Source organism: Spermophilus citellus (genome assembly GCF_964194105.1).
Source record: "Spermophilus citellus genome assembly, chromosome: 3".
Classification (NCBI taxonomy): domain Eukaryota; kingdom Metazoa; phylum Chordata; class Mammalia; order Rodentia; family Sciuridae; genus Spermophilus; species Spermophilus citellus.
In genome coordinates, this window is record NC_138184.1 from 10,209,067 (window position 1) to 10,234,083 (window position 25,017).

Consider the following 25,017-nt stretch of genomic DNA (forward strand, 5'->3'; position numbering starts at 1 on the left):
CTAGGGGCCGCTGCCGCTTCCACTGCCACTCCCGCTGCCCCCAGCGTCCGGGATCCCGGTGCCACGGCGGCGGGAGCGCTGGGAGATAGTTTCTCGGGCCCAACGTCCGGGTCTAGGACGCGGCAATAATGAGATGGAGATGTTGAGGCAATGACGGGAGCCAGGAGCTGCCACCGGCAGGATGTGACCCAGAATCGAGCGACAAAGATCCACTCCGTCAGCAAAAGTCTAGGAAGAAAGTGGCGTGGGCGCTTGAGTGAGCGGAGTCCAGATCTGCTGGGGGCGGTGTGGTCAGAGGCGAGACTTTGGGGAAGGACGATCTGGACGTTTCCTTGAGGTGGAGTACGTGGGGACCTTGGAGTGGGTAAGTGGGTCTCTGACTCCTCCAGGGCGGACTGCTGGCCAGCCCAGAGTCTGGGCTCTTGGGAGGCCATGGGCACATCCCAGTATGGAGGGGAGGCTGAAAAGGGGGAAGGGTGGGAGCAGGGTCCTTGCAAAGGCCAGTCCGGACTCCAGGATCTAGGCACATTAAGGTAGGACCGCAGACTCCCTCGGGCCCTCTGCCTCTCGCTCACCTGCCCGTAAGTGCGGCAGTGACCCTCGCAGCTTCTCTTTTCTGAGGGCCACAGCCAAGTCCGACCACAAGTAATATCAGCTTCGCAGGTGGCGAACCTGGAGGCGATGTGTGCGGAGAAGGTGGGTCAAGGCTTCGCAGCCGCAGCTAGTAATGTTGCGCGCTCCAAGCCTCGGCCTATCCAGGCACCGCGCTCAGATCCAGACCCTGCCTCTTTGGACCTCGCCCCTAACGCCTCATCCCCCCACCCCCCGCACTGCCTTCCTTCCTTTATTATTTATTTTTCTAATGAACCGCCTTTATTTATTTAGCTATACTGGGGACTGAACCCAGGAACCTGCTATTGCTAAGTAGGCGCTCTGCCCGAGCTGCATCCCCAACCGCCTGGTCCCATAGTTTATCATCTTTCTGTGCACATATCCAGAGCCATGTTTCAACTGCCTTCATCTCTGCAGACCTCAGACCCTCTGCTCCAGCCAGCCCCTCTAGTTCCCATCCTTTTCAATCAGGAGGTACTGCCCCTAAAAAACTCCAGGTCCATCAGAGGCCATGACCCATAGCCATCTTAAAAACCAGAGAAGCCACAGGCTTAGCCTCTTTCTGCCTGACTCTAAGCACTAGGCCTCGTCCTTTAGACTTTGGTCCAGTTAGGGGCGGATCATGCCTCTTCAAACCCAAGACACACCAACCTGGTCCTATATCCCGCCCAAACAATAGGCCACGCCCCCAATGCCCCGCCTCTCCTACCAGTTCTGGCAGAGCTCCTCGCAGAGCCGCGGCGTCTGGCGTACCCCCAACAGCATCAGGTGGAAGCGATTGCGGAGCGCGTGTTGGAGGTGTCCCAGGAAGGATTCGCATCTGGACATTGGGAGAGACAGGAAGGGGATGGGGCAGGATGCGCGCGGCGGAAGAGAGGTGGGATCTGGCCCCGGCAGGGGCATCTAGGCAGAGTTCACGAGGAAACGCTAGGGGGCGCGGCACTCACCCGGAGCTCGGCGTCCCGCAGCGTGGTGGGAAGATCCCAGGGCCTGATGTCTCTGGGGTGTCCATCTCTGAAGGACAACAAGGTTCTGGCAGCGGGAACGCCTGTGAGTCAGGGTCTTGGATCATCATGTAAGGTTGGGGACCTGAGGCCTGAAGATCCCCTAAACAAAGAAGACCACGATTGCATCACTTCTCCTAAACATAAAATTTAAGTAGGCGGAGACAGTGGTGGACGCCTGTAATCCCAGCGGCTCAGGAGGCTGAGGCAGGAGGATCGCGAGTTCAAAACCAGCCTCAGCAATGGCAAAGCGCTATGCAACTCAGTGAAATCCTGTCTCTGTATAAAATACAAAATAGGGCTGGGAATATGTCTCAGTGGTTGAGTGCCCCTGAGTTCAATCCCTGGGAAAGAAAGAAAGAGAGAGAGAGGGGGGGGGAGGGAGGGAGGGAGGGAGGGAGGGAGGAGAAGGAAAGAAAGAAAGAAAGAGGGAGGGAAGGAGGGAGGAAGGAAGGAAGGAAGGAGAAAGAAAGAAAAGAAGGAAAGAAAGAAAGAAAGAAAGAAGGGAGGGAGGGAAGGAAGGAAGAAACTTAAACATAAAAATAAATAAAAATAAATGTATGGTGTTCAACTACAATTTAAAAATAAATACTAAAAATAAAATTTTAAAAAAGATAACTTCTCTTGGGATGTAAATGAAGCTTCAAGTAGAAATGATCATATATCACGTACAATAATCAGTTTATTATTTGTCATATGCCTGAAGTGATACAAATGCTCACATGCTTAACCTTCACATCACTTCTATAAGGTAGTTCTGTAGATCTGACACCCTCTCCCATTTTAGTGGTCCATGTGAAGCCCAGAGAGGTTAACTGAAGTGACCAGGGTCACACAGCCATGAACTGGCAGATTTGTGATTTGAACCCAGGCGGTCTAACACCTAGAGTCTGTTCTCTTAACCACCATTCTTCATCACTAACACCAGCTAGCACCCTCAAAGTCACCCTATGCTCTTCTCTTAAGAAAATTCTGGCATTGCCCTGGTGGAGAGGGGGCTCCTGGGTGTTGGGGATTAGGCATGGTCTGAGGTGCTCACCTGCCAGTTGCACTTGGTTTGTGCCCAGATTCGATGCAAGCTCAAGGTGTCCCTGGGACCTAGCTTGGAATTGGTGGCTCCCTCCGCAAGCCCCCAATATGATCCATGCCAGGGCCAGTTGCATGGTGCAGGCCAGGTCACTGGGCTGGATGTGGCTCCTGCAGGCCATGTCCACCTGAGAGAAGAATCAGTTGAGGTGAAGGGGTGAGTTTGGCCATCACCTTCTAGGACCTCAGAGTGGCACCCTCAGATGCACACCCAGGAAGCAGTGCCAGGCAGCATGGGGGATGGGCAGCTATTAAGGAGGCTGGGTAAAGATCGAGGAAGGACCTTCAAATAATGAGAGGGGCTGGTGGGGGTCAGGTCCTGTCTCTGACCCAGAAGTCCCTTCCATCAGACCCATACCCTTTGCATCCCTCCAGGGCCAGGTGCCACCTCCCCACCAGCTTAAAATGCATCCAGCATATCTGCCATCCTGTTGACCCTCAGCCACCCCCACTTTCCTCCGAGGCAAGAGGACACCCCCAGCCCTTCCAGCCCTCTCCTGCCCAGTCATTCTTCCTTCTCTTCTGTTCAGCCTCCTCCTGCCCTTCCGCTGACCCCTCTCACGGTCACCTTCCCTCGGCTCACAATCAGCTTAGGTGCTGCTGCCCAGGGCCGGTCCTTTGGCACCAAGCTTATCTGTGGCAAGGCTGGGGTTCTGCCGCTAGAGTCCCCAAACTCCAACGCAGGGAAAGCTTAGGGCAAGTGGACACAAGTCTAGTCCCTTCCTGTCTCCCTGCCACCCTGCCCCTCACCTGTTAGCAGCAAGACTGGGATCTAGGGGTTGCTGAGACAACTCAGGATCAAGTCCAGGAAACAGTGACTGCTGAGAGGGGCGTGGCTTGCACAGGGGCAGGACCTCCCACAGTCCCGCCCCCACTCTCGCTGAAAGCCCTGGACCGGACGAATGCATGCATGTACCCGTGCTCTGCCCTTATTTGAGTTTGTGACATAAGCTCTGTATCTATATGTTTGGGACAGTGTCTGTGTGTGAGAGAGATGAGAGTGCGTTTGTGCGTACTGTGTATGTTCAGTGCACCTGTAAGCCTCAATTGTGTGTATGTGCGTGGGTGTGTATTTGTGTGTCTCGTGGTTGAGTGTGTGTGTGTGTGTTCAGAATCTGGGTAAGGAGGTTTGTGTATATCCCAAGTCAAGCATGTGCCGTTGAGGATAAACGTCCTAGCAAATGTGGGAGAAAGAATGTAGAGGGGTGTAGAGGGAGGTGTCCTTGGGAAAGTGTTGTAGGTAAATTAGTGGAGAAAGGTTGCCGACCATGAACTTTGGCCATACATGAACAAGGCAATGTTGTCATACTGAACAGAGTGTGTGTCCGTATCTGAAAATGTGTGTGTGTGCTTGTGTGTGCTTGTGTATGCTCCTGCAGTTTCTGTAAATGTGCATTCCTTGGGAACATTCTCTTAATTCACCCATTTATTCATTTATTTATTTTGCTGGTGCTGGAGATGAACCCAGGGTGACCTACCCCTGAGCTACATCCCCAACACTTAAAATTTTTTTTTCAGTGCTGAGAATTCAACTCATGCCCTCACACATGCTAGGCAAGTGCTCTATTGCTGAGCTACATTCCCAGCCCTTAAATCTCAATAAAATATTGAGACAGGGTCTTGCTAAGTTGCTGAGGCTGACCTCAAATGTGATTCTTATGTCTCAGCCTCCTGAGTAGCTGGGATGCAGGTTTGCACCATTGCACCCAATGACAAACCTTTATTGAGCACTTACTGTGTGCTACGTCCTGGGGATGCAGCAGTGAACACAAAATGAAAATCTCAGCCTTCCTAGAGTTAACATCTTAATGGGAGAGTCAGACAGGGAATATAGCCCTGTAACGTGCATGCACACGTGTGTGTGTATGTATGTGTGTGTTATGTTAGGAGAATAATGTGTCTGTCTGTTGGATGAGAGTTTGTGCACTGGGTATCCCTTAGTTTTGGAATTGTGTGAGTGTACTTGAATGTGTTGCTTGCATTTGATGAGTGTGTGTATATCTGTTTCCCAAGAATGTTTGTATGTTTGCAGAGTGTGAGTTTATGTGTGTATATTTGTGTGCATCTGTGTCTGCTGAGTGCATGTTTGCAAATGTGTACATATGTTTTTTTAAATGTTTATTTTTTAGTTTTAGGTGGACACAATATCTTTATTTTATTTTTATGTGGTGCTGAGGATTGAACCCAGTGCCTCATGCATGCCAGGCGAATGCGCTACCACTTGAGCCACATCCCAAGCCCATATATGTTTTTTATATGAGTCTGTGTTAACTGAGTATGTGTTTCTGTGTATGCAGAATGTGTAGGTCTGTGTTTGTGGTGTATGTTTGCAGAGTGCATGGAAATACGCACTTTTGTGTGTGTGTGTGTGTGAGTGCTGAGAATATTTATAGGTGTATTATGTGTTTGCAGAGTATATTCACATGTGTCTGTATTAGCTGAGTGTGTTTGTAGTATGTGCATGTGTGTCTATGTGTGTTGTGTGTGGGTCTGTTTTGTTGGGTGTGTGTTTGTATGTTTGTGCTCCTGTGTGTTTGCAGGGTGCATGTGTGTATTTCTGTGAGCAATGACCACAGTTACAAATCTGTCTCCCTCTCACCTCAGAGTAAGGCAGGGTTTTTTCATCTATATTCCCAGATTCAAAAATACTGTCTGACACACAGTAGGTTTTCAACACTCAAGTGTTGAGTAGAGTGTCAGTAGACACCACAAGTCTCATTTGATGATGTCCTGGAGGCCTCATCAATCAAGACCTGCAGGACCTAGCCTTCCCTGGCTAGTTTCAAGGTGGACGGAGATATTTGTGGGCCAGATCTATCCACTCTTTGGACTGTGCCTCCTGCCAGACCCTCCACACCCCTTCCTCTTCCCTGACCTCAGTTCCCCACTCTGAGCTCGGATTTCAGCACCGCGGACAGGAATGCGCATGAGACCAGCACCACGGAGAGCTCCTGCGGACGCGGACGTGAGCAGAGTCCAGGCCACAGACAAAGACAGATGCAAGCAATGAACTCGAACTCGGAGAGATGGCTGCACAAACATGCCGACTAACCGAGAGGTAGAGACAGATAATGCAGGTCAAAGCTCGGAGATGAGGAGACAAGCTCTGGGGAAACACCCAGACCCAGGCTTCGCTGTCATCCCCGTTGTCCGGCAGGGGTCGCTCTCGCCCGACGGCCGTGCCCTCCAGGACCTTGGGACCAGTTACAGGTTGACACTCGGGAAGCCATTCTCCAGTCTGTGCCCACTGCCAAAACTTGGAGTGGGGAGGATTTAGACACTCTCCTCTCCAGCCCCAGTAAGCATGGCCTGTTTGGCCTCAGCTGTGTGGACACCAGGGGACGGGAGTGAAAATCTCCTCAACAGCCCCCCTCCCCAAGTACTAGATAATCGCTCTTATAAATATAGCCCGACCTGGCCTGACTCCTTAATCCTGACCGTGAGGGAAGGGACGCTAGAGACACCGCAGGGTCCATGAGGAAGGTCTGCCTGGGAGAGGCGGGGAAAGGGGTATATATGCCCCTTTTTTTGTGGGGACATCTCCCGCAAGGATGAGTCTCCTTAGTGAAAATGTCACTCTGTAAGAATGTATTTCTTGGATGTGAATGTCTTGGATGTGAATATCTCATGGATAGGGACAATTTCTCATAGAGAATATGGCTTTCAGGGGGCTCTCATTGGGGATATCCTCCCCAGAGTTCTCACATGATGTCACCCATGGGATCTTCTTCGGGAAGGGATGCGCTTTGAGATGAAGCATCACCTTTCAGACAACAGCTGTCTTAGGATTGATTTTCAGGGTGAGGGACTGTTCTTGATTGGAGAGGGCATCCCCGCAGACACTAACTCCCCGTGGGAATGTCTCCCCGAGGGAATCTCGGGGGGCGGGGGATGTCCGCAGAGGAAATACATCTCAGAGAGAATGCCTCCCTTGGGGTGTTCCCTGCATGAGAATGTCTCTCTCTTGGGGTGTCTCTATGGGGGTCTCTCGGTAGCAAGGCTCCCTTGGGGACATCTGGAGGCTCCACCTCCCCCTCCGCCCCTTCCTCCTCCCAACGCGGGCAGCGGTGGCCGAGGCCAGGCTCGGGCGCCCAGACGCAGTGACGGCGCGGGCCCGCCCCACTTCGCTCCGCCCCCGCCACCCCCCCTCAGCCACCGCCGCCGCCGTGGTCCCCGCGGCTTCTCCCTCCCTCCTCCCTCCTCCCGCCGCCGCCGCCGCCTCCCTCCTCCCTCCCCGGGGCCGAAGCCGCCGCCGCCGCCGCCATGGACGATTCGGGCCTGATCCGCCGCCGGAGGCTGCAGGTACGCGCAGCCCGGGCCCGGGTCGAGGGGAAGGGGTCGGCGCCCTGGGGCGGGGTCAGGTAGGAGAACTTGCGCCTGGGTTGACCGGGCACCCCCTCCCACCGCCTCGGGAAGCTACCAGCAGGGAACGCGGTGGCCGCGCGTCCCGCTGCGCTGGGGACCCGCCCCTCAGGCGCCGCCCGGAGATCCAGGGAGCTGATGGAAGGGGTGAAGCCTAGCGCTCCCCCTCGAGGCCGGCCGGAGGGGCACCTGGACCGCGGGCGGGGGAGGGGCATGGGGTCGAAGTCATCGTCCCGGAATCTAGCCAGTCTAGGGGTGTGGGGGCTTCTAGCAAAGTTATTGCCCCAGGGCTCGCGCCCCTCGGGGCCACCGGCGCTGCAGCAGCCGTAAACATGTTTATGCAGTGGCCTCGCCCCTCACCACCTCAGGAGCCCTTTCGGAGGCGTGGGACCCACACCCTCAATGGACCTATGTGGCCACCAGGATTCTTCCTACTGCCCTAATTGGACCGGCACCTAGGCAGCATCACCACTCTTCATTCCACCAAATCTCCACTACAACACCCCTCCCCACGACCGAGATCCTCAAGTCCAGCCCAGCTTGTAGGTGGGCGGGAGCGATTTTTAGCTCCTTGCAGCCTTAGAGGATGCTGGTCTCCAGGCTGCGCAGGCGCAGGAGGCGTGGGTCCACTGCACGGAGTGGGACACTGAGGGTTGTGGAGTGAAGGGATGGCGGGGGCAAATCCAGATGTCAGGAGCTCCCACTTCAAATGTAGGTAGGGATTCAGAAGCTGAGAAGGATCCTTTGCTCTTGTCTTGGGCTTGTGCTTCTGAAGGGTTAATAGGGAGGTTTGATGTGAGTGTGGTTCCTTAACATTGCTCCAAGGCAAAACCTTGGGGTCTGGCCCTTCTGAGCCTTCTTGGAGATCAGCCTCACGATTGCTACTCTTGAATTTAGATAAAGCCAAGTATGGTCCAGACTCAAGTTCCATCTTCAGTCTGGACCTTAGGGAAACAAGGGGAAGATTCAAGTCTTCACCTGGGAGTTGTCCATCATTCCCAAGGTCGGAGACCAAAGGGAGCTGATCAGTCAATGTAGCAGGAAAAGTGAAAATTAGAAGGCAGTAAGAACTTCCCGGGTGTCTGGGTGATAGTGAAGCCAGACAGGTTGGAAAGTTGATTTGCTTTCAAAGTGAGCTCATATGGCCAGATCTGGAGCCTAGGCCTCTCAAAAATCCTCCTCACGGGTTCCATCCTCCTTCCAGGGCTAGGTTAGGAAAATAGGTTCTGAGAAAAGGGAGGGAGCTGCGGCAAAGTTAGATCAAGTGCTGCAGCAGCGAAGCTGGGTCGGCGCCGTCGGGTCCCTTGGAAAAAGGGGGGAAAGGGGCGGGGCCTGCATGTGGTATGTCCCCGCCCTCGGAGCCGGCTCTGACTTCCATTGGCTCAGCTCCACGCGGGACTTCTGTTTCCCGCGCAAGACCCCTCCCCCAGCCCTGCATCCTTCCACTCACCCACCCACCCAACCCACACGTGCACTTGGTCTGATGACCCTCGCTGGAAGGCTGTCCCCTCCTTATTCCATCTGGTAGAGTTAACTATTTCGGTGCCTGGATACACTCACACTCACGGGTGCACCTTCTTAGGATGTCCCACCACCGCTGAGTGCCCAAAGGTCTGCTGAGTGTGTTGGGATCAGACTTACAAACAGCTTCGCGAGTTCGTATGCCTCCCGCGTCCATAGCGCCATCCATTCATTAATCTCAGGGAGAAGCAGCATCCGCTCCGCAAAGCGACTTTGCAACTCTGTCTTCATTGACGACAAAGATCTGAATTCCGCAGCTCCAGTTTGCCCTTTCTTTGGCTCTAGAATGTTTGCGGGCGCTAGCAGATGAGACTGGGTTTGAGGACTTTTTCGGGTGGTAAAGATCTCCCAGGGGCTTACCTTCCAAGATCAAGTTAACCAGGTCTGTCCCTGAGCTCCGTGGCCAGAAAATCCAGGTCTTGATTTTGCCTGGGCCATTGCAGGACCAGCAGCTTTAGTCCCCCAGGTCTAGGCAGCGAGTCATTCAAGCCCATCGTGAAAAGGCAGAGGGAAAACCGGGTCTGGATTTCTAGTCATTCATGGCTGGGGATAGCAAGGCTGCCCTTTGACCCCATGCATATATCTGTCCTTAGTTCATGGGAGTGGGAAGACCCTCTGACTAATTCTCTGTCATGCAGCATGTCTATCCATAACTCCTGTTCTTTTGATTGAATTTTTATTGAGTACATAATATGTGCTAGTCACTATGCTAAGCACAGGCACCTGTGTCATCTGACAGAAGAAACTCTTGGGGACAATGTAGACCACATGCCAAGGTCACAAAAGGCAAAACGGATTTTTGGACTCAGGTTTTCTTTTTTACAGAAATCCTCAAAAGGGTCTAGAACATACATCCCCCTCCCCCTGAAGTCCCCTCAAACATTTTTTTTTTGAGAACTTTAATATTTATTTTTCAGTTACGGCTGACACAACATCTTTGTTTGTGGTGCTGAGGATCGAACCCTGGCCGCACACATGCCAGGCAAGAGCTACTGCTTGAACCACATCCCCAGCCCTCTCAAACACTTTTTCAACACCTCCTCCCCAGCCCTGAGCTGGGTATAGAATCCAGGACCTCCTTCACAGGCATGTGCTCTATAACAGCTACATTTTCAGCTCAAAAGACCCTTTGAAACTCTCACCCAAATCTTTCTACCTGCAGCCCTACCCAACCCAAATCACTCCATATCAGCCTTTGGATACAGAACTGGCTGGAAACCGAAGTTCCTTATCCCCGTGGCTGTCCTTAAAAAGTGCAGGGACTCTGTAACTTCTGATCTCTGCAGTGATTTCCTAAGTGCTAGAAAAATAGAAAAAAGAACTTCTTTGAATGTGGATACATAAAGTTAATAGCCAGCAATGACTACCATTGTCATCAAAAAGGATCCCTTGGCCACCACCAGATTCTCATTTCAAGTCTGTTTTGTGCCACCCTAACTATCTACCACCCCCACTTCCGTGACTCTCACTGCAGAGGCGTCATTCATTCATTCAGCATCTCAGGCTTGAGCATGCTAAGCTCATTCCTGCCTTCAGGCCTTTGCCCTTGCAGTTCCCACCACCTACTATTCTCTCTCTGCTGATCCCCCTATGGCTGGCTCTTATATTTCAGACCAACTTTAAAAAGTTATCTCTCCGGATATACCCCCTCTGGCCATGTGCTCCCTTCAAGTCGTGTCCATTATATTACATTAGATTACTCTGTCTAGTTCTATTCATAACACATTGTCTAAAGTTATTTATTTTGCTTTAACATTAATCTTATTTGGTGTCTGCTTGTCCCTCTAAATGCTACCCTTAAAGGACAGATTTTTTTTTCCCATTCACCGCTGTCTCTCACACCTAGCTAGTGTGTAAGCCTTTGCAAAGTATTTTTCGAATAAAGACTTCTGCTTCACTTGCACAAACATGCACTGAGATGCCAACCCAGCAGCCCTATATAGGGCCCTTCTGTACTTGACCCTGTGTTGGTCCTTGGGGATCAGGAGAAAAGTCACCCTGGGACACTCTCCTCAATGCATGGCCAAGGATGAAGGTGAAGATGCTGACAAGACAGTTCCATGTTAATTCTGTTCCTTGGGCTTGCTCAGTGGCCTTGTGAGTAGTGGCTACAGGTCCACGCTGACCTCCATCTTTTTGCCCCTTTCCTTTCCAGAAGGATTTGCCCCTGCCCCGGAAAAGCAGCAGGTGAGCCTTGGAAAGAGACGCACTGTTCTGGCTGCCCTTTCTTCGGCCCGGGTAGGGGCGCCAGGCGCGCGCGCAGGCGGGGCGGGGCGCGCGGACACACAGCAGCGCCCCCTCCCGACCGGCTGCAGCCGCAGGGCCCTCCCCTCCCCCGCCCTCCCCTGGCCGCTGCGGCTCCAGCCTCCGCCCCACGCGCTCGCTCCCCGCGCCGCCGCCGCTGCTGCTGCCGCACCTGCCACCATGTCGCCGCCGCCGGGTCATGTCTGACTCTCTCTGGACTGCGCTTTCCAATTTCTCGATGCCCTCCTTCCCCGGCGGCAGTATGTTCCGCCGCACCAAGAGGTAGACCCCCGAACCCCCAGACCTTGTCCCGGCCCTCCGCGTAAAGCCGCCCCTTAGGCTGCTGCAGCAGGGCGGGGCCTGGGATGCTGCTCCCGGTCCAGCTGCGCCAGAGGTGTCCGCGCTTCGCCTTCCCGCCGGGATGGGATTCAATTTGGGCGGTGCGGGTCGGGAGCAGGGGGACTGCAAACTGGATAGATGGCCGCAGGGGGAGGGGTTGGCCGGGTGGGGGTTGCAAGCCTTTGTCTACTGGTGCTACGGGCTTTGCCAGCCTGGTGGGTGTTGGGAAAGAAGGGGAGGGTGGGGGGCTTGGCACCCTCAGAACAATAGCCGCAGCCTGGCCTCCCCCCACTCCCATGCCGCGTGCTCCTGGACCGGCTAATGTGCTCAGTCACTGCGGCTGAGGGTGGAGGGGCTGGAGGGGCTGGGGGCTCCCTCTTCAGGAGCTGGTGTCTTGAAAGGCAGAAGAAAAAGGGGTCTTGTATCATAGCTCAGATCCCCCCAATATAGCCTCACATTGAATATAGTGACACAGCGTCACACAGGACATGATGTCACACACACACACACACACACACAACAGCCCTAGTGGCCCAGATATGCTGGGAGGTGCCACACATACCCAGCCATACAACCAGGCATGCATCAGCCACAGGTCAAAGCCATACACAAACGGGGACATCAGTGGTGTCACACATAGACTTGTAAACCCACAGATACAACATCATGTATCCCTAGTAAAATGTGTGTCACAAGCATCGCCATTAACAAACACAGTCTTGCTATCCAAGATGCACACAGATACATGTGTGGTGATGACACATCCATGCACCTAACGATGTCAAAACACAAGATATCATCCTCAGTCATGTCATTTGCTGTGTCACACTGATATCAGGACAAACACAGGGAATCTTGCAGAGACAGAGAAACACACAAAACCATGCTTTATCACACTCAAGACTCATCAGGGAATGTCATACATGGTGACATGCTTGGACATGCCCAGTGTCACAAGATGTTAAACTCACACACAGAAGATGCCAGACATGGTGAATGTGAGACACAGATACAGGCCAGTATCTTGCAAAGATTCAGAATGCTCCACCAAATCTTAAACACATGAACTCATTCATCATGCATTGTACAGAACACATAGTCACGGACAAGTCAAGTTCATACTGTCTCACATAGACCCCCAAAGCACAACTGGGTTACACATGATGTCACTCTTGGATGCACACAGTGTCACACAATGTTGAACTCATACAGTGGATGCCACACATGGATACACACTTGAATGTCAAGCACAGAGCCAAGGACACACACCCAGGATCATCAGTGGTATCACCATGACTGTCACACTGTAATTGACACTGGGTTCCAGAGGGTCACACATAATCTACACTGGGAGTGTCTCAAGTAGGTTTCACGTGCTTCCCCTGCCACACATGGTACTGCAGAGGCTTCCATTGCCTCCTCTTCCAAGAAGTCCTCCCGGGGCGCCTTCAAACACACCTGGATGGGAGAGAAGTGAGGATCTGAGATGGGAGGGTGGCTGGATGGGCAGGAACTCAGTGGGTTGCATTCTGTCCTGGCCCCCCACCCTCACCTTCTGCACAGCTGCCGCACCAGTAACCGGAAAAGCCTCATCTTGACCAGCACTTCACCTACGCTGCCTCGACCCCACTCCCCACTGCCGGGCCACTTGGGTGAGACAAGTGGTGCAGTTTTGATGGGTGTGGTGGACCAGATTATAGGAGACCTAGTTTCGGGGGCATGGCCATACCGCAGGCAGGGGCTGTCTGGAAAGAGGAGGACTCGGATTGAACAAGGGGCAGGGCTATCCTTGTAATGGCGTGGTCAGTCGGTGGAGTGAAGGGCATGGGTGGGCAGAGGCTCAGGAGAAGCTGGATTGGAAAGCGGGTAGAGATGAAAGGAGGAGCCATAGCTAAAGGGCGGGGTCATCTCAGATGAAGGTTAAAACTAAACCTTCCACCTAAAAATGTTTGGGGAGGCGGGGCCACAATCAAAGGGGTGTGGCCTACCATACATGGGTGGGACAAGACTAAAGGAGATGGACTGCTGTTTGCAACCCTCTTTGGTTATTAGATGGCCAGATGGGAATCGCCCCACACCTCAAGCCAAAAACATCCTCTCTTTCCACCACAGGTAGCAGCCCCCTGGACAGTCCCCGCAACTTCTCTCCCAATACCCCCGCCCATTTCTCATTTGCCTCCTCCCGAAGGTGAGTCCCTCCCTTGAGGGTCCCAGAACCCTGTCAGGGCCCTTTCCACCCACTGTCTGCGTCGCCATCTGTTCTCCTCCTAATTTACCCGATCTGGGGCCTGAGGGGACCAGTGGAGTGCCCCAAGGTCCCAGCGGAAAGGAGCGCCCAGACTGAGGGGCGGGGCCTATTAAAGGGCGGGGCCAATCGCGGATCCTGAATGGGAAAGGGTGCCGGGCCTTCTTTGCTTCAGCGTGAGAGCGCGTGCGCGCTCTGGGCCCAGGGTCTCCTCCCCAGCCCGGCTCCTGGCCGGCTGTTTCCATAGCAACAGGACAGGGTAGCTGAGACCAGGTGCGCAAGCGCAGACTGCGTGATGCCCTTGGAGGGAGTTGGTCTCTGAGGTGGGGGAGGGTGGCTATGGCCGGCCATTTCTCCAGGTCCCAACGCGAGGACTCAGGTTTCCCTGGGAGGTTTTCTGAGGGCCTGTGTTGCAACCTTAAATGAATTTTTGGGGGGAGGTAGAGAAGGTCATCTTTTTTGGAGAAAGTTTTGGGGAGTCACCAGCAGTCGGGGCGGGTCTCATTTTCTTTGAACTTTATGCATTCTAAGAAACGGTGTCTGAACACCAGCATGTGCTAGGAGCTACACATTCGAGGTGAATGACACCTTTCTACTTTTAGTATTGAGTGGGGTGGGCAGAGAACGGGGAGTATTGCAAAAACTGATGAAGTCTGGGGCAGGTGTCACAGGGATGGTGGGGACGGGAGAGATGGAATTTAAGTGGGGGCAATAGGGAGCCAGGACCAAGCTCTAGGATTGTCCTGCTATGCTCATCTGGATGGTGGGTGGGCTGAGCCAGGGCATGTGGGGAGGAAGGAATATGGGAGTGTGTGTCCATTGACTGTGCCATCTGTGTGGCTGTGTGCAAGTGTGTGTGTGAGGACGCATGGGCCCACACATGCCTCCCTGGGTATGTGCATCCGTGTGTGTGAACTTGTGTGTGACTGTGTGGAGGTGCACCCCCCGAGTGTCTCCAGGAGAGTATATGAACTGGGAGTGTGAATGCGTGTGTGAGCAAGCACATAGATGTGAGGGGCACGCGCCGCCTGCATGTATCTATGGAAACGTGCATCTGTGTGTGTGAGCATGCAGCTGTGTGAGTTTAAATGTGTTGCACTAAGACAGTCTTAGATGTGCTTCTGCGTGAATGTGCAAATGTACAGTATGTGTGAGCTGATGTGTATGTGTGAGTGTGTCTTGGGTCTCTGCAAGTGTATATGAGTGAATGTCTGTGCTTGCATGTGTATTTGGGTCCATATGTAGGATGATGAATGTAGGTGAGGAGGTGCTGAGGACCGTGTGTGTGCACTTGTGTGTGTGTGGTGTGAAGTAAGAATGACTGACTGTAAGTCCATGAACTTGACCACAGTAGTCACACTAACACTTGAGGGTGTGGTGGGAGTCCCTGTGCATGTTCAGAGAGTGCAGAGCTTGGGAGTGAGGCTGTGTGTGGGGAGGGCCTTCTCCTCTGAGAAGGTAGAGGCTCTGCCTTTCAGGGAGGAGCTTCCCTAGAGGCGGACTTCTGAGATCCTGGAGCTTGACTTCCTTAGGTGGGCTTTTCCAGTCTGCCTGATGTCCCCTCTGGAGGGCTTGTTTGGAGTGGGGAGGATCACGAGGAGGGACAGAGGAGACGGGAGCTTCTGAGAAGACGCAGTTGCATGGCCAGAAGACCACCTCGTGGCTCCCTTAACTCCGAGTGCTGTCAGTAGTCACAGAGTCCAGTTAGAGTCCCACACCCCTGCCCTGGCCATAGCTAGTGGCTTCTCCCACTCCTCAAGGAATGGGGGACCTATGGGGCCTGGTGGCCTCTGAGCACCTCGGTTGGGTTCCAGGGCGGATGGACGTCGCTGGTCACTGGCCTCGCTCCCTTCATCTGGCTATGGCACCAACACACCCAGCTCCACCGTCTCGGTGAGTGTGGTGGTGCAGTGGCTGCGGGGTGAGGGGCCCTTCCACCTGTAGCCTGCCGCCCAGGCCAGCCCCAGGCTGCACTTTCTGTTCGTCACGGGTGTCCACTTGTCCATCTATTAGAGAGTTGCAGTCCCCACCATGAAAGCCCTGGTCTCTGCCCCGGCGCATCTTCCTGGGAGTTCTACTCAGCTCCAACTCATTTGTAGATGGTGAGGCTCAAACTCTCAGTGTTAAGCCACTTGCCCAGGTGCCTGCAGCCAGCTGCAGCCAGGCCACAGGTTTTGCCCAGAACCCATTTGCTTTTCCCCACTCCCAATCCCTCAAAATCCTCTCCATCTGCCCCCTTTCCTACTCCTGTCTCTGGTATGCTGTTGAGCGGACAAAGATCATGTGACTGTCATTTGGTGGGGGGGCATGTGACTCAGCTTGGGGGAGCTTCATGGAAGACTTCCTGGAAGAGGTGGCATTGAAGCCAAGACAAAGTGTCAGCTTGAGTTTGGCAGGTGGAAGAGAGGGAGAAGGCTGTTCCAGGAAGGGGGACAGCTGTGCCGACCCCAGAGGCCACAGAAAACTTGCTGTATTTGGAAAGTTGAAAATAGCCTTGTGTGGAGCGCTGGGTTGGAGAAGAAGAAAGAGAGGTGATGCAGGCAGAGACCTCAATCTTTCTGGGACCAGAACACGGAGGTGGATTTTATTCTAAATCCAATGGAGAAACTCTAGAACAACTATATTGCTTCATATTAAGTTGTATTAAAATTTCAGTTTGAACAACCTAAAATTGTCACTTAGTAGTTCACAGATAGTATGCCTTTGTTATATGTGTGGAATTGGAGACAGAACCCAGGAACATGGGTTCCATGGAATGTGCTAAGCATGTTCTCTACCACTGAGTGACATACCCAGCCCCTATTTTATAAAAATAGATGTGGATAAGTTTTTTTTTTTTTCCCCTGAAACTAGGGATTGAACACAGGGCCTGCTGTACAATTGAGCTATATCCCTAACCCTTAACAAAAAAAATTTTTTGAGACAGGGTCTTGCTAAGTTGCTTAGGGTCTCACTAAATTGCTGAGGCTGGCCTTTAACTTGCAATCCTCCTGCCTTAGCCTCCCAGGTATCTGGAATTACAGGCAGGTACCACTACACCCTGCTAGATATGAGGAGTTTTAAGCAGGGAGTGGGTGATGTGAAATTTAAAAAGCCTATTCTGAGGGCTGGGGCTGAAGCTCAGTGGTAGAGCACTTGCCTCGCATGTATGAGGCACCAGGTTCACAAATAAAAAAAGATATTGATATCTACAACTAAAAAAAAATTTAAAAAGCCTATTCTGAATGCAGGCCAAATCATATGGATGTCCTTGTGTGTCCCCAATGGTGATTGTGGGTCTGTCCCAGTTGATGCCAGGCCCTGTCCACCAGGGACCAAATAGGGCCAAATCCCTGTTCTTGAGGAATAGACAGCAGTAACAAATAAATAATAAGGGTGTAGTGTGTCAGGGGATAAAGCGGTAAACACGGGATAGGACGGCATTAAGGCAAAGATGTGGAGGGGAAGGTGTGAGTCGAGCAGCTATGTTCCAGACGCTTGGACAGCCAGTGCAGAGTCCCTAAAGCAAGAGCCTGCCTGGCTTGCTTAAGGATCAAGGAGGTCAGTATGACAGGAGCAGAGCAAGCAAGGGGGAGAGTGGGAGGGGGCAGTGGCCGGAAACAGGGCCAGATGGGGCAGGATCTTGTGATCTAGAGGGGAGGACTCAGGTGGGAGCCATTTCCATGTCTCTGCCAGTGGCCTCATCTGTCTCTGTTCACCTGACTGTTGCCAGGAGTCCCAGCCAGGTCCCTGGGGTCTAAGGATCGTAAACCATAAGGCCAGGGTCAGGATCTATGGTGAACCTGGCCTTGTCTAGTGGCTCATCCTCCCCTCGAGTCTTAGCCCACTGTGGTTGCTCCAGTGACTGATCCCGACCCCACCCTTCCCCCTAGTCCTCCTGCTCCTCCCAGGAGCGCCTGCACCAGCTCCCCTACCAGCCCACCGTGGACGAGCTCCACTTCCTGTCCAAACACTTCGGCAGCACTGAGAGCATCACCGACGAGGATGGGGGCCGCCGCTCCCCGGCCGTGCGACCCCGATCGCGGAGCCTCAGGTAGGAAGGCACCCCCCCAAGCTGGCGATCTGGGGACTTGTGCATTGAGGGACCCAGGTCCCCAGAAAATAAAGTGGACCTAGGGCTGGGCGCGGTGGGGCATGCTTATCATCCCAGCGATTTGGTAGGCTGAGGCAGAAGGATCGCAAGTTCGAGGCCAGCCTCAGCAATTTAGCAAGGCCCAAAGCAACTTAACGAGACCCTGTGGCAAAGTAAAATATTTTTTAAAAAGGCTGGGAATGTGGCTCAGTGGTAGAGTGCCCCTGGGTTCAATCCCCAGTTCCAAAAAATATTTAAAATACAGTAAAAATAAAGTGGATCTAGGACTGGCTCAGAGGCAGGGGGATAAACAGAATGGGCTTTTCTCCCCACAGCCCCGGCCGCTCCCCCTCCTCCTACGATAACGAAATCGTGATGATGAACCATGTCTATAAGGAGCGGTTCCCCAAGGTGAGACCGGGCACTGGGAGGCCAAGGGGAGGCGGGCCCGCGGGGGCACTCGCTCGCTCGCCTTGACTCCGCGCGCCCCCTGGTGGCCCCCGCGCGCAGCACAGTCTCGGCGGCGACAGCCTCAGGGCTTTGCCTCGCAATGGGACCTCCGCCCTGTCTTGGTCCCTCCCGCAGGCCACCGCGCAGATGGAAGAAAAGCTGCGCGACTTTACCCGCGCCTACGAACCTGACAGCGTGCTGCCGCTGGCCGACGGTGTGCTCAGCTTCATCCACCACCAGATCATCGAGTTGGCCCGGGACTGCCTGACCAAGTCCCGCGATGGTCTTATCACTACCGTCTACTTCTATGAATTGCAGGAGAACCTGGAGAAGCTGCTGCAGGACGTGAGTGTGCGCGGAGGCCGGCCCCACCATCTCAGGCTCTGAACTCAGATCAGGCCCGATGCCCCGCCCCATTCAGGGAGTCCCTACCACCTGCCAGGCGCTGGTGAGGAGCTGAGGATTCCGGAATAGAAGAAAAGGACGTGGTCCCACCCTAGGTCTGATGCAGGATGCGGGAATTTAACCTTCCTCACCTCCTTCAGGTCTTGACTCAACTGCTCAGCACACAGTAGATACTTAATCAGTGTGTCGGTTAAATAATGCCCCGTGGATGATCACGGATAGCATTTGTTGAACACCCATACCGTGTGCTGGAGCTTTGGAAACACAGTAGATAGACATTCCACCCCCTCCCCCACCGAAATCCTGGTGCTGGAGATGCACAGGAAATAAACAGATCAAGCAATGTGATGATGTCACCTGACGCATAGAGCTATGAATGGAACAGAAGGGAACAGCTGGACGAAGTGTCAGGGAGGCCTCCCTGGGGATGTGAGATTGAAATTGGGACAAGAATAATAAGTGGCAGCTATAAGAAGAGATAGAGGGAATGTGTGCTGAGCAGAGGGAACAGGTCCGAGGTGGGAAGACAGTCTGGGAAATTTCAGTCCTGAAGGGTAGCATTAACCACTTAGGTGTCAGAACTGAGGTTCAATCCATCTGCTGCCACTATGTCCACAGATTTGAGAGCACAAATTCTGGACCATCTAGGTTCACATTCAGCTCATCACTAACTTGCTGTGCAGTTTTTGCCCCACTACTTAACCACTCGGTGCCTCAGTGCTTCTATAAAAAAGGGAGTTTACACATTCTTTCCTGGTACTGGGGGTGCATGCTAAGTACATGGTCTACCACTGAACTGTACCTCCAGCCCCTTCTTTATTTTTTATTTTAAGACAGGGTCTCTTTAAGTTGCTGAGGTTGGCCTCAAACTTTTGATTCTCCTTCCTCAGCCTCCTGAGTAACCGTACAGGCATGTACCACCACACTCAGCTATAGGACTGTTCCGAAGATGAATGAGTCAAGGTTTTAGGGCAGTGCTTTCTATAATCATTAATATTATTGTTATCATAATTGTTATCATTTTTATTGTGTAGCCTGGGCCTCAGTTTTCTCACCCTGTGGGGCTGGGAAAGGCACCTGGCTGAAGCAGGGTGCCTGTGAGTCCCAATCCCTTCTGTCCCCCACCTCAGGCCTATGAACGCTCCGAGAGCTTGGAGGTGGCCTTTGTCACTCAGCTGGTGAAGAAATTGCTCATTATCATCTCGCGCCCTGCGCGGCTGCTGGAGTGCCTGGTGAGGGGGCTGGCCGGTGGGCAGGGGGCGCTGCTGGGGTGGGGACTCTAGGAAGCCACCGCGAGCCCGCCCGGTTCTTCCCCAGGAATTCAACCCAGAGGAGTTCTACCATCTGCTGGAGGCAGCCGAGGGACACGCCAAGGAGGGTCACCTCGTCAAGACGGACATCCCCCGCTACATCATCCGCCAGCTGGGCCTCACCCGCGACCCCTTCCCAGGTGCTGGTGGGAGGGCCCCGGGCGCGGTGGCCAAGCAGGCCTGGCCTCCCGTTGCCCAGCCTCACTCTCCCTTGTCCCTAGACGTGGTCCACCTGGAGGAGCAGGACAGCGGGGGCTCCAACACCCCAGAGCAGGACGAGCTCTCCGAGGTAGGCCCCCGCCTGCCCCGGGCTTCCTGCCCGTTCTCTGCCTGCGGACTGGCTGGACCTCTGGGGTCTCGTGGGACCACGACCCTCACCACCGCGGGCCTCAGTTTCCCCACCTGTAGGATGGCATTGAGATGGCTCTTCCTCCATGAGCTTTTTGCCCTTTTTCTTTTCTTTACTTTAAAAAATAATTTTTATTTTATTTTGGTCAGAGGAAGTGCTGGGGATGCAACCCAGGGCCACCTGCACCCTGGGTGCTCTGTCCCTGAACCACGCCCCTGCCCCACGGGCCTTTTTTTTTTTTTTTTTTTTTTTTTTTTTTTTTTAGTTGCAGCTGGACGCAATACCTTTATTTGTTTTTATGTGGTGCTGAGGACTGAGCCCAGGGCCTCGCAGGCACAGGCCAGCTAGGCCAGCACTCTACCCCTGAGCCACAACACCCCCCACCATGGGCCTTTTATCACCATAAAATACACATAGCATAAAATTTACCTTTTTCTTTCTGAGACAGAGTTTCACTGTGCTGCCCAGGCTGACCCTGATTCCAAGGCTGCAGCGATCCTCCCGCCCCAGCCCCAGCCCCAGCCTCCTGTGTGGCTGGGAACGCGGCCTCCGCCCCTATGCCTAGCAAAATGCACCATTTTTTCCATTTTGTTTATTTTTTATTTTTTTAATTTTTTGGTGGTGCTGGGGTTGGAACCCAGGGCCTCATGCATGTTACGGGCTCATTCTGCCACTGAACTGCATCCCCAACCACTTTAGAATGGAGGATTCAGTGGCAGTTAGTACATTTATAATTTTGTAAGCCATTACATGTGTCTAGTTCCAGAACTTTCTTATAACCCCAAAAAGAAGCATTACACCCATGAAGCAGTTAGCCTTCATTCTTGTCTTCCTCCAGCTCTGGCAACTGCTGATACACTTTCTAAATTTATGGATTTGCCCATTCTGGATATTTCATAGGAATGGAATAATTCATTCTGTGGCCTTTTGTGTCTGACTTATTTCAGTTAGCATAATGTTTCAGGATTTAAATTTTATTTTATTTTATTTTTTGTATCAGGGATTAAATTTAGGGGTGCTTAACCACTAAGCCACATCCCCAGCCCTTCTTTTTAAATTTTTTTTTTTTTTTTTTTTTTTTTTTTTTGAGATCGGGGCTTGCTGAGTTGCTTAGGGACTTGCTAAGTTGCTGAGGCTGGCTTTGAACTTTGGATCCTCCTGCCTCAGCCTCCCAAGCTGCTGGGATGACAGGCGTGCCTACTCTTACACCACAATTAACACGGGTGACTCCTGTGACCTAAAGGTGTAGGGGTTTCTCTTCACCATCAAGCAACCATTCTGCAGCAAGGGACGCCAGCTGGGTGTCCTGTCACTAACTCAGTTCTGACATTGTCTGCGTGGAGAGAGATCAGATCCTAGGGGTTGGAAGCTCAGTGCTGAGGGTCCCCTGCCCCCCTTTAGACACCTGATGCCAGTTCCAAGTGGTTTTCCCTGTGCCTCTGACAGACCGGCTGTCAATCAGGGTTCCTACTACACCCTCCTTGGGTTTGATTAATTTGCTTGAGTGGCTCAGAGACCTCAGGAGAATCCTCACTGTTTGCCAGTTTATTATAAAGGATACAAATGAAGAGCTAACAGGAGGAGGTATGTGGAAAGGGACACCGAGTTTCCATGTCCTTTTTAGAGGCACTGCTCTCCAGAACCTGACATTTCAGCCATCTGAAGGTTCTCAGGACCCTGTCTTTTTTTTTTCTTTTTTTTGTTTGTTTGTTTATTTGGGGCAGTAAAAAGGCCTGGGTATGTGGCTCAGTGGGTAAGCACCCCTGGGTTCAAGCCCAGGACAAACCAACAAACAAAAAAACAAAACACACACACACAGACATTACAATCTCACAGGACATTGGACCTTTGGCTGTTGTGGGTAGTGCTACCATGAATATGTAGACACAAGTATTCATTTGAACAACTGATTTCAGTTCTTTTGGACACATACCTAAAGGTGAAATTGCTCGCTCCTATGGTAACTCTTCATTTAACTTATTACATAAGCTTTGAATAAATTGACTAGCTCCTTGTGTGAGTGGCACCTTGGCGTGGTGAAAACTGCCCAAACTGCAGATCAGGAGCATAAATGGCTGAGGGGCAAGCACCCCAGAGCACAGGGTAGCCCCCACATAGCGCCGCCTGTTCCACCAGAGCATTGGCAGAACTTCCGGTTTGGTTGACTTTTGCAGTAGTGGGGATGGAACCCAGGGTCACGCACATGCTACACAAGCACTCTACCACTGAGCAACACACCCAACTCGCCTTTATTTTATTTTGGGGCAGAGTCTTTTTAAGTTGCCCAAGTTGGCCTTCAACTTGGGATCCTCCTGCCTTGGCCTTCAGAGTACCAGGAGTATAGGCATGTGCCACTGCACCTGGCTTTCCTATTCTTTTCTTTCTTTCTTTTTTTTTCTTTTTTGCCTGATTCACCTGCTGCTTCTGAAATATATGTTAAATCCTTGGGTTTTTTTAATATTTATTTTTTAGTTTTAGGTGAACACAATATATTTATTTTGTTTCTATATGGTGCTGAGAATCGAACCCAGTGCCTCACGCATGCTAGGCAAGTGCGCTACCACTTGAGCCACATCCCCAGCCCCTAAATCCTTGTTTTGAGCAGTTTCTCCATGTAATTCTGTCAGTTTTGGGTCAGATATTTTTAGACTACATCATTAGAATCATACAAGATACATATATATTTTTTGGTGGTGATACCAGGGATTGAACCCAGGACCTCACACATGCTAGGCAAGAGCTCTACCCCTGAGGCTACACCCTTGCCCTTTATTTTGACACAGGCTCTAAATTGACCACTCTGGCCTTAAACTTGCAATCCTCATGCCTTAGCCTGAGATTTCGGGCCTCTACCACCAGGCCCAGCCCTTACAGGTTTATTAAACCAGTTTCCTGTAGATGAACATAGGCATTATTTCCAGCCTTGCAATGAGCATGATAGTACATGTGCTTTTTTGGGGAGGCGGGTGTGTGTGCCAGGGATTGATCTTAGGCATGCAACCTCTGAGCCACATCCCCAGCCCTAGTTTGTATTTTGTTTAGAGTCAGGGTCTCATTGAGTTGCTTAGTGCCTCGCTTTTGCTGAGGCTAGCTTTGAACCCGGGATCCTCCTGCCTCAGCTTCCCGAGCTGCTGGGATGACAGGCTTGCACCACGGCGCCTGGCCATGAGCAGTTTTTTACATGTGCATAAGCATCTGTAGCACAAATTCGGAAGTGAAGTTGCTGCATTGGAGACCAAGTATTTGTAATTCTCATATATACCAGATTACCTTCCAGGGGAGCTTTACTTTTTTGGGGGTGTGTACTAAGGCCTGAACCCAGTGGGACTCTACCCCTGAGCTATATATATTTTGAGACAGCATCTCACTAAATTAAACTTTTGATCCCTCTGCCTCAGCTTCTCAAATTGGCAGGCACCACCTTGGCCAACAGCTGTACAACTTTTATTTTTATTTACTTTTGGTAGTGCTGGGAGTGGAACCCAGGGCCTGAGGTATGCTAAGCATGTGCTCTACCACTGAACAACACCCCCATTGTGCTATTTTACACTCCCAACATGGAGATGTAAAAGTTCTGTTGATCTGTGGCTGTTGATCTGTAGTTTGTTAATCTTTGGTTCTGTTTTTTTTTTTTTGTTTGTTTGTTTGTTTTCTTCTTTCCCCCATCTCATCTGCTAGCTATGGAATGGTGGTATCATTGCTGGGGTAGTTGGAATTTGCCTTTCTGCCATTTTAGAGAGGTTAAGCAACCTTCCTAAGCTTATAAGCTCTAACTCTACCTCCCATCCCTTGCCTATTCTCCTCTTGGATCCCTAGGCTTCTTGATCTTGATTCTGGGATCAATAAGCAGAACTTGATCCTGCGCAACCCTTCTCTCTGTCTGCTAGTCGGATGCCCAGCCCTTACAGGCTTATTAAACCAATTCTGCAGGTGTTCTGCTCTTCCTAAGGGAAGAAGTTGCAGACAGGTCTCCAGAGCCAGTCTTGGGTTAATTCTTCACTGTGGCACTTGGATGACAGACCCACCCGCCCTCTCTGTGGCCCAGTTTCCCGATTTGTAAAACAGTAATGACAAGGAGTCCCACTGTCAGGATGGTGGCAAAGGTGACCTCCTGCTTTCCCCTGCAGGGCCGCAGCAGCAGCAAAGCCAAGAAACCGCCCGGGGAGAGTGACTTCGATACCATCAAGCTCATAAGCAACGGTGCCTACGGGTGAGCCACCCGGGGCTCTGGCGGGGGAAGGGTGGCGGAGGCCGGGTGTCTTCGGAGGTGACGGCCGGTCCTCGCTCTCTCCCCCTGCAGGGCTGTCTACCTGGTGCGACACCGCGACACGCGGCAGCGCTTCGCCATGAAGAAGATCAATAAGCAGAACTTGATCCTGCGCAACCAGATCCAGCAGGCCTTCGTGGAGCGCGACATCCTCACCTTCGCCGAGAACCCCTTTGTGGTCGGCATGTTCTGCTCCTTCGAGACGCGGCGCCACCTCTGCATGGTCATGGAATACGTGGAAGGTGTGGCTGCCTGCGGGGCTGCTGGGCTCGCGAGGGCTGCCGGGGGCGTGTGACCCGCGATCACCGCACTGTCCACCTGTTGATCCATCTTGTCAATGACCCGTCCATTCATTACCTTTATTTATTTGTCCAATCATCTACTGGTTTATCGATGTGCTTTTTATTTCATCAATATAGATACTGCCACCCCATGTCCTTTACCCATCCACCAGTCCTTCCATTTAGTCATTTACATTCCATTTCTCTACCCCTACATCCATGCACCTATTCACTGATTGGCTTGTTTATTTGCGATGGGGTCTCACAGTGTTGCTCAGGAGGAACACCTGGGCTCAAATTATCCTCCTGCCTCAGGCTCCTGAGTAGCTGGGACCACAGGAGTGTGCCACCCTGCCTGGCCTTCATGCATTCACTTATTCTACACCCCATCTGTTGACCACTCATAATTTTGTTTACTCCTTCCACCTTTATTTAAATTGAGACTTTTTGCTTTTTGAGAAGAATTTTAG

The 25,017-nt window shown here is 52.3% G+C and overlaps 2 protein-coding genes across 2 annotated transcripts in view; one reads left to right on the forward strand and one right to left on the reverse strand.

The window, feature by feature from the left end:
- LOC308643225 (retbindin-like) lies at positions 1-11,030 on the reverse strand (the record flags this gene model as incomplete). The annotated part of the gene is made up of 5 exons (XM_081283139.1): positions 1-228; positions 576-672; positions 1,322-1,432; positions 1,560-1,719; positions 10,796-11,030. The coding sequence occupies 5 exons, from the start codon at positions 11,028-11,030 to the stop codon at positions 1-3; spliced, it is 831 nt and encodes a 276-aa protein (XP_081139265.1).
- Positions 11,029-25,017, forward strand: part of LOC308644603 (microtubule-associated serine/threonine-protein kinase 1) — a gene marked incomplete at both ends in the record, with an annotated part of 23,790 nt that continues 9,801 nt past the window's right edge. Inside the window, 12 exons of the mRNA XM_081285969.1 lie at positions 11,029-11,111; positions 12,732-12,820; positions 13,281-13,356; positions 15,228-15,306; positions 17,286-17,446; positions 17,821-17,896; positions 18,071-18,280; positions 19,471-19,572; positions 19,658-19,790; positions 19,872-19,939; positions 24,127-24,209; positions 24,300-24,508. Coding sequence (XP_081142095.1) covers positions 11,029-11,111; positions 12,732-12,820; positions 13,281-13,356; positions 15,228-15,306; positions 17,286-17,446; positions 17,821-17,896; positions 18,071-18,280; positions 19,471-19,572; positions 19,658-19,790; positions 19,872-19,939; positions 24,127-24,209; positions 24,300-24,508 — 1,369 coding nt within the window. The remainder of the gene's footprint in view (positions 11,112-12,731; positions 12,821-13,280; positions 13,357-15,227; positions 15,307-17,285; positions 17,447-17,820; positions 17,897-18,070; positions 18,281-19,470; positions 19,573-19,657; positions 19,791-19,871; positions 19,940-24,126; positions 24,210-24,299; positions 24,509-25,017) is intronic.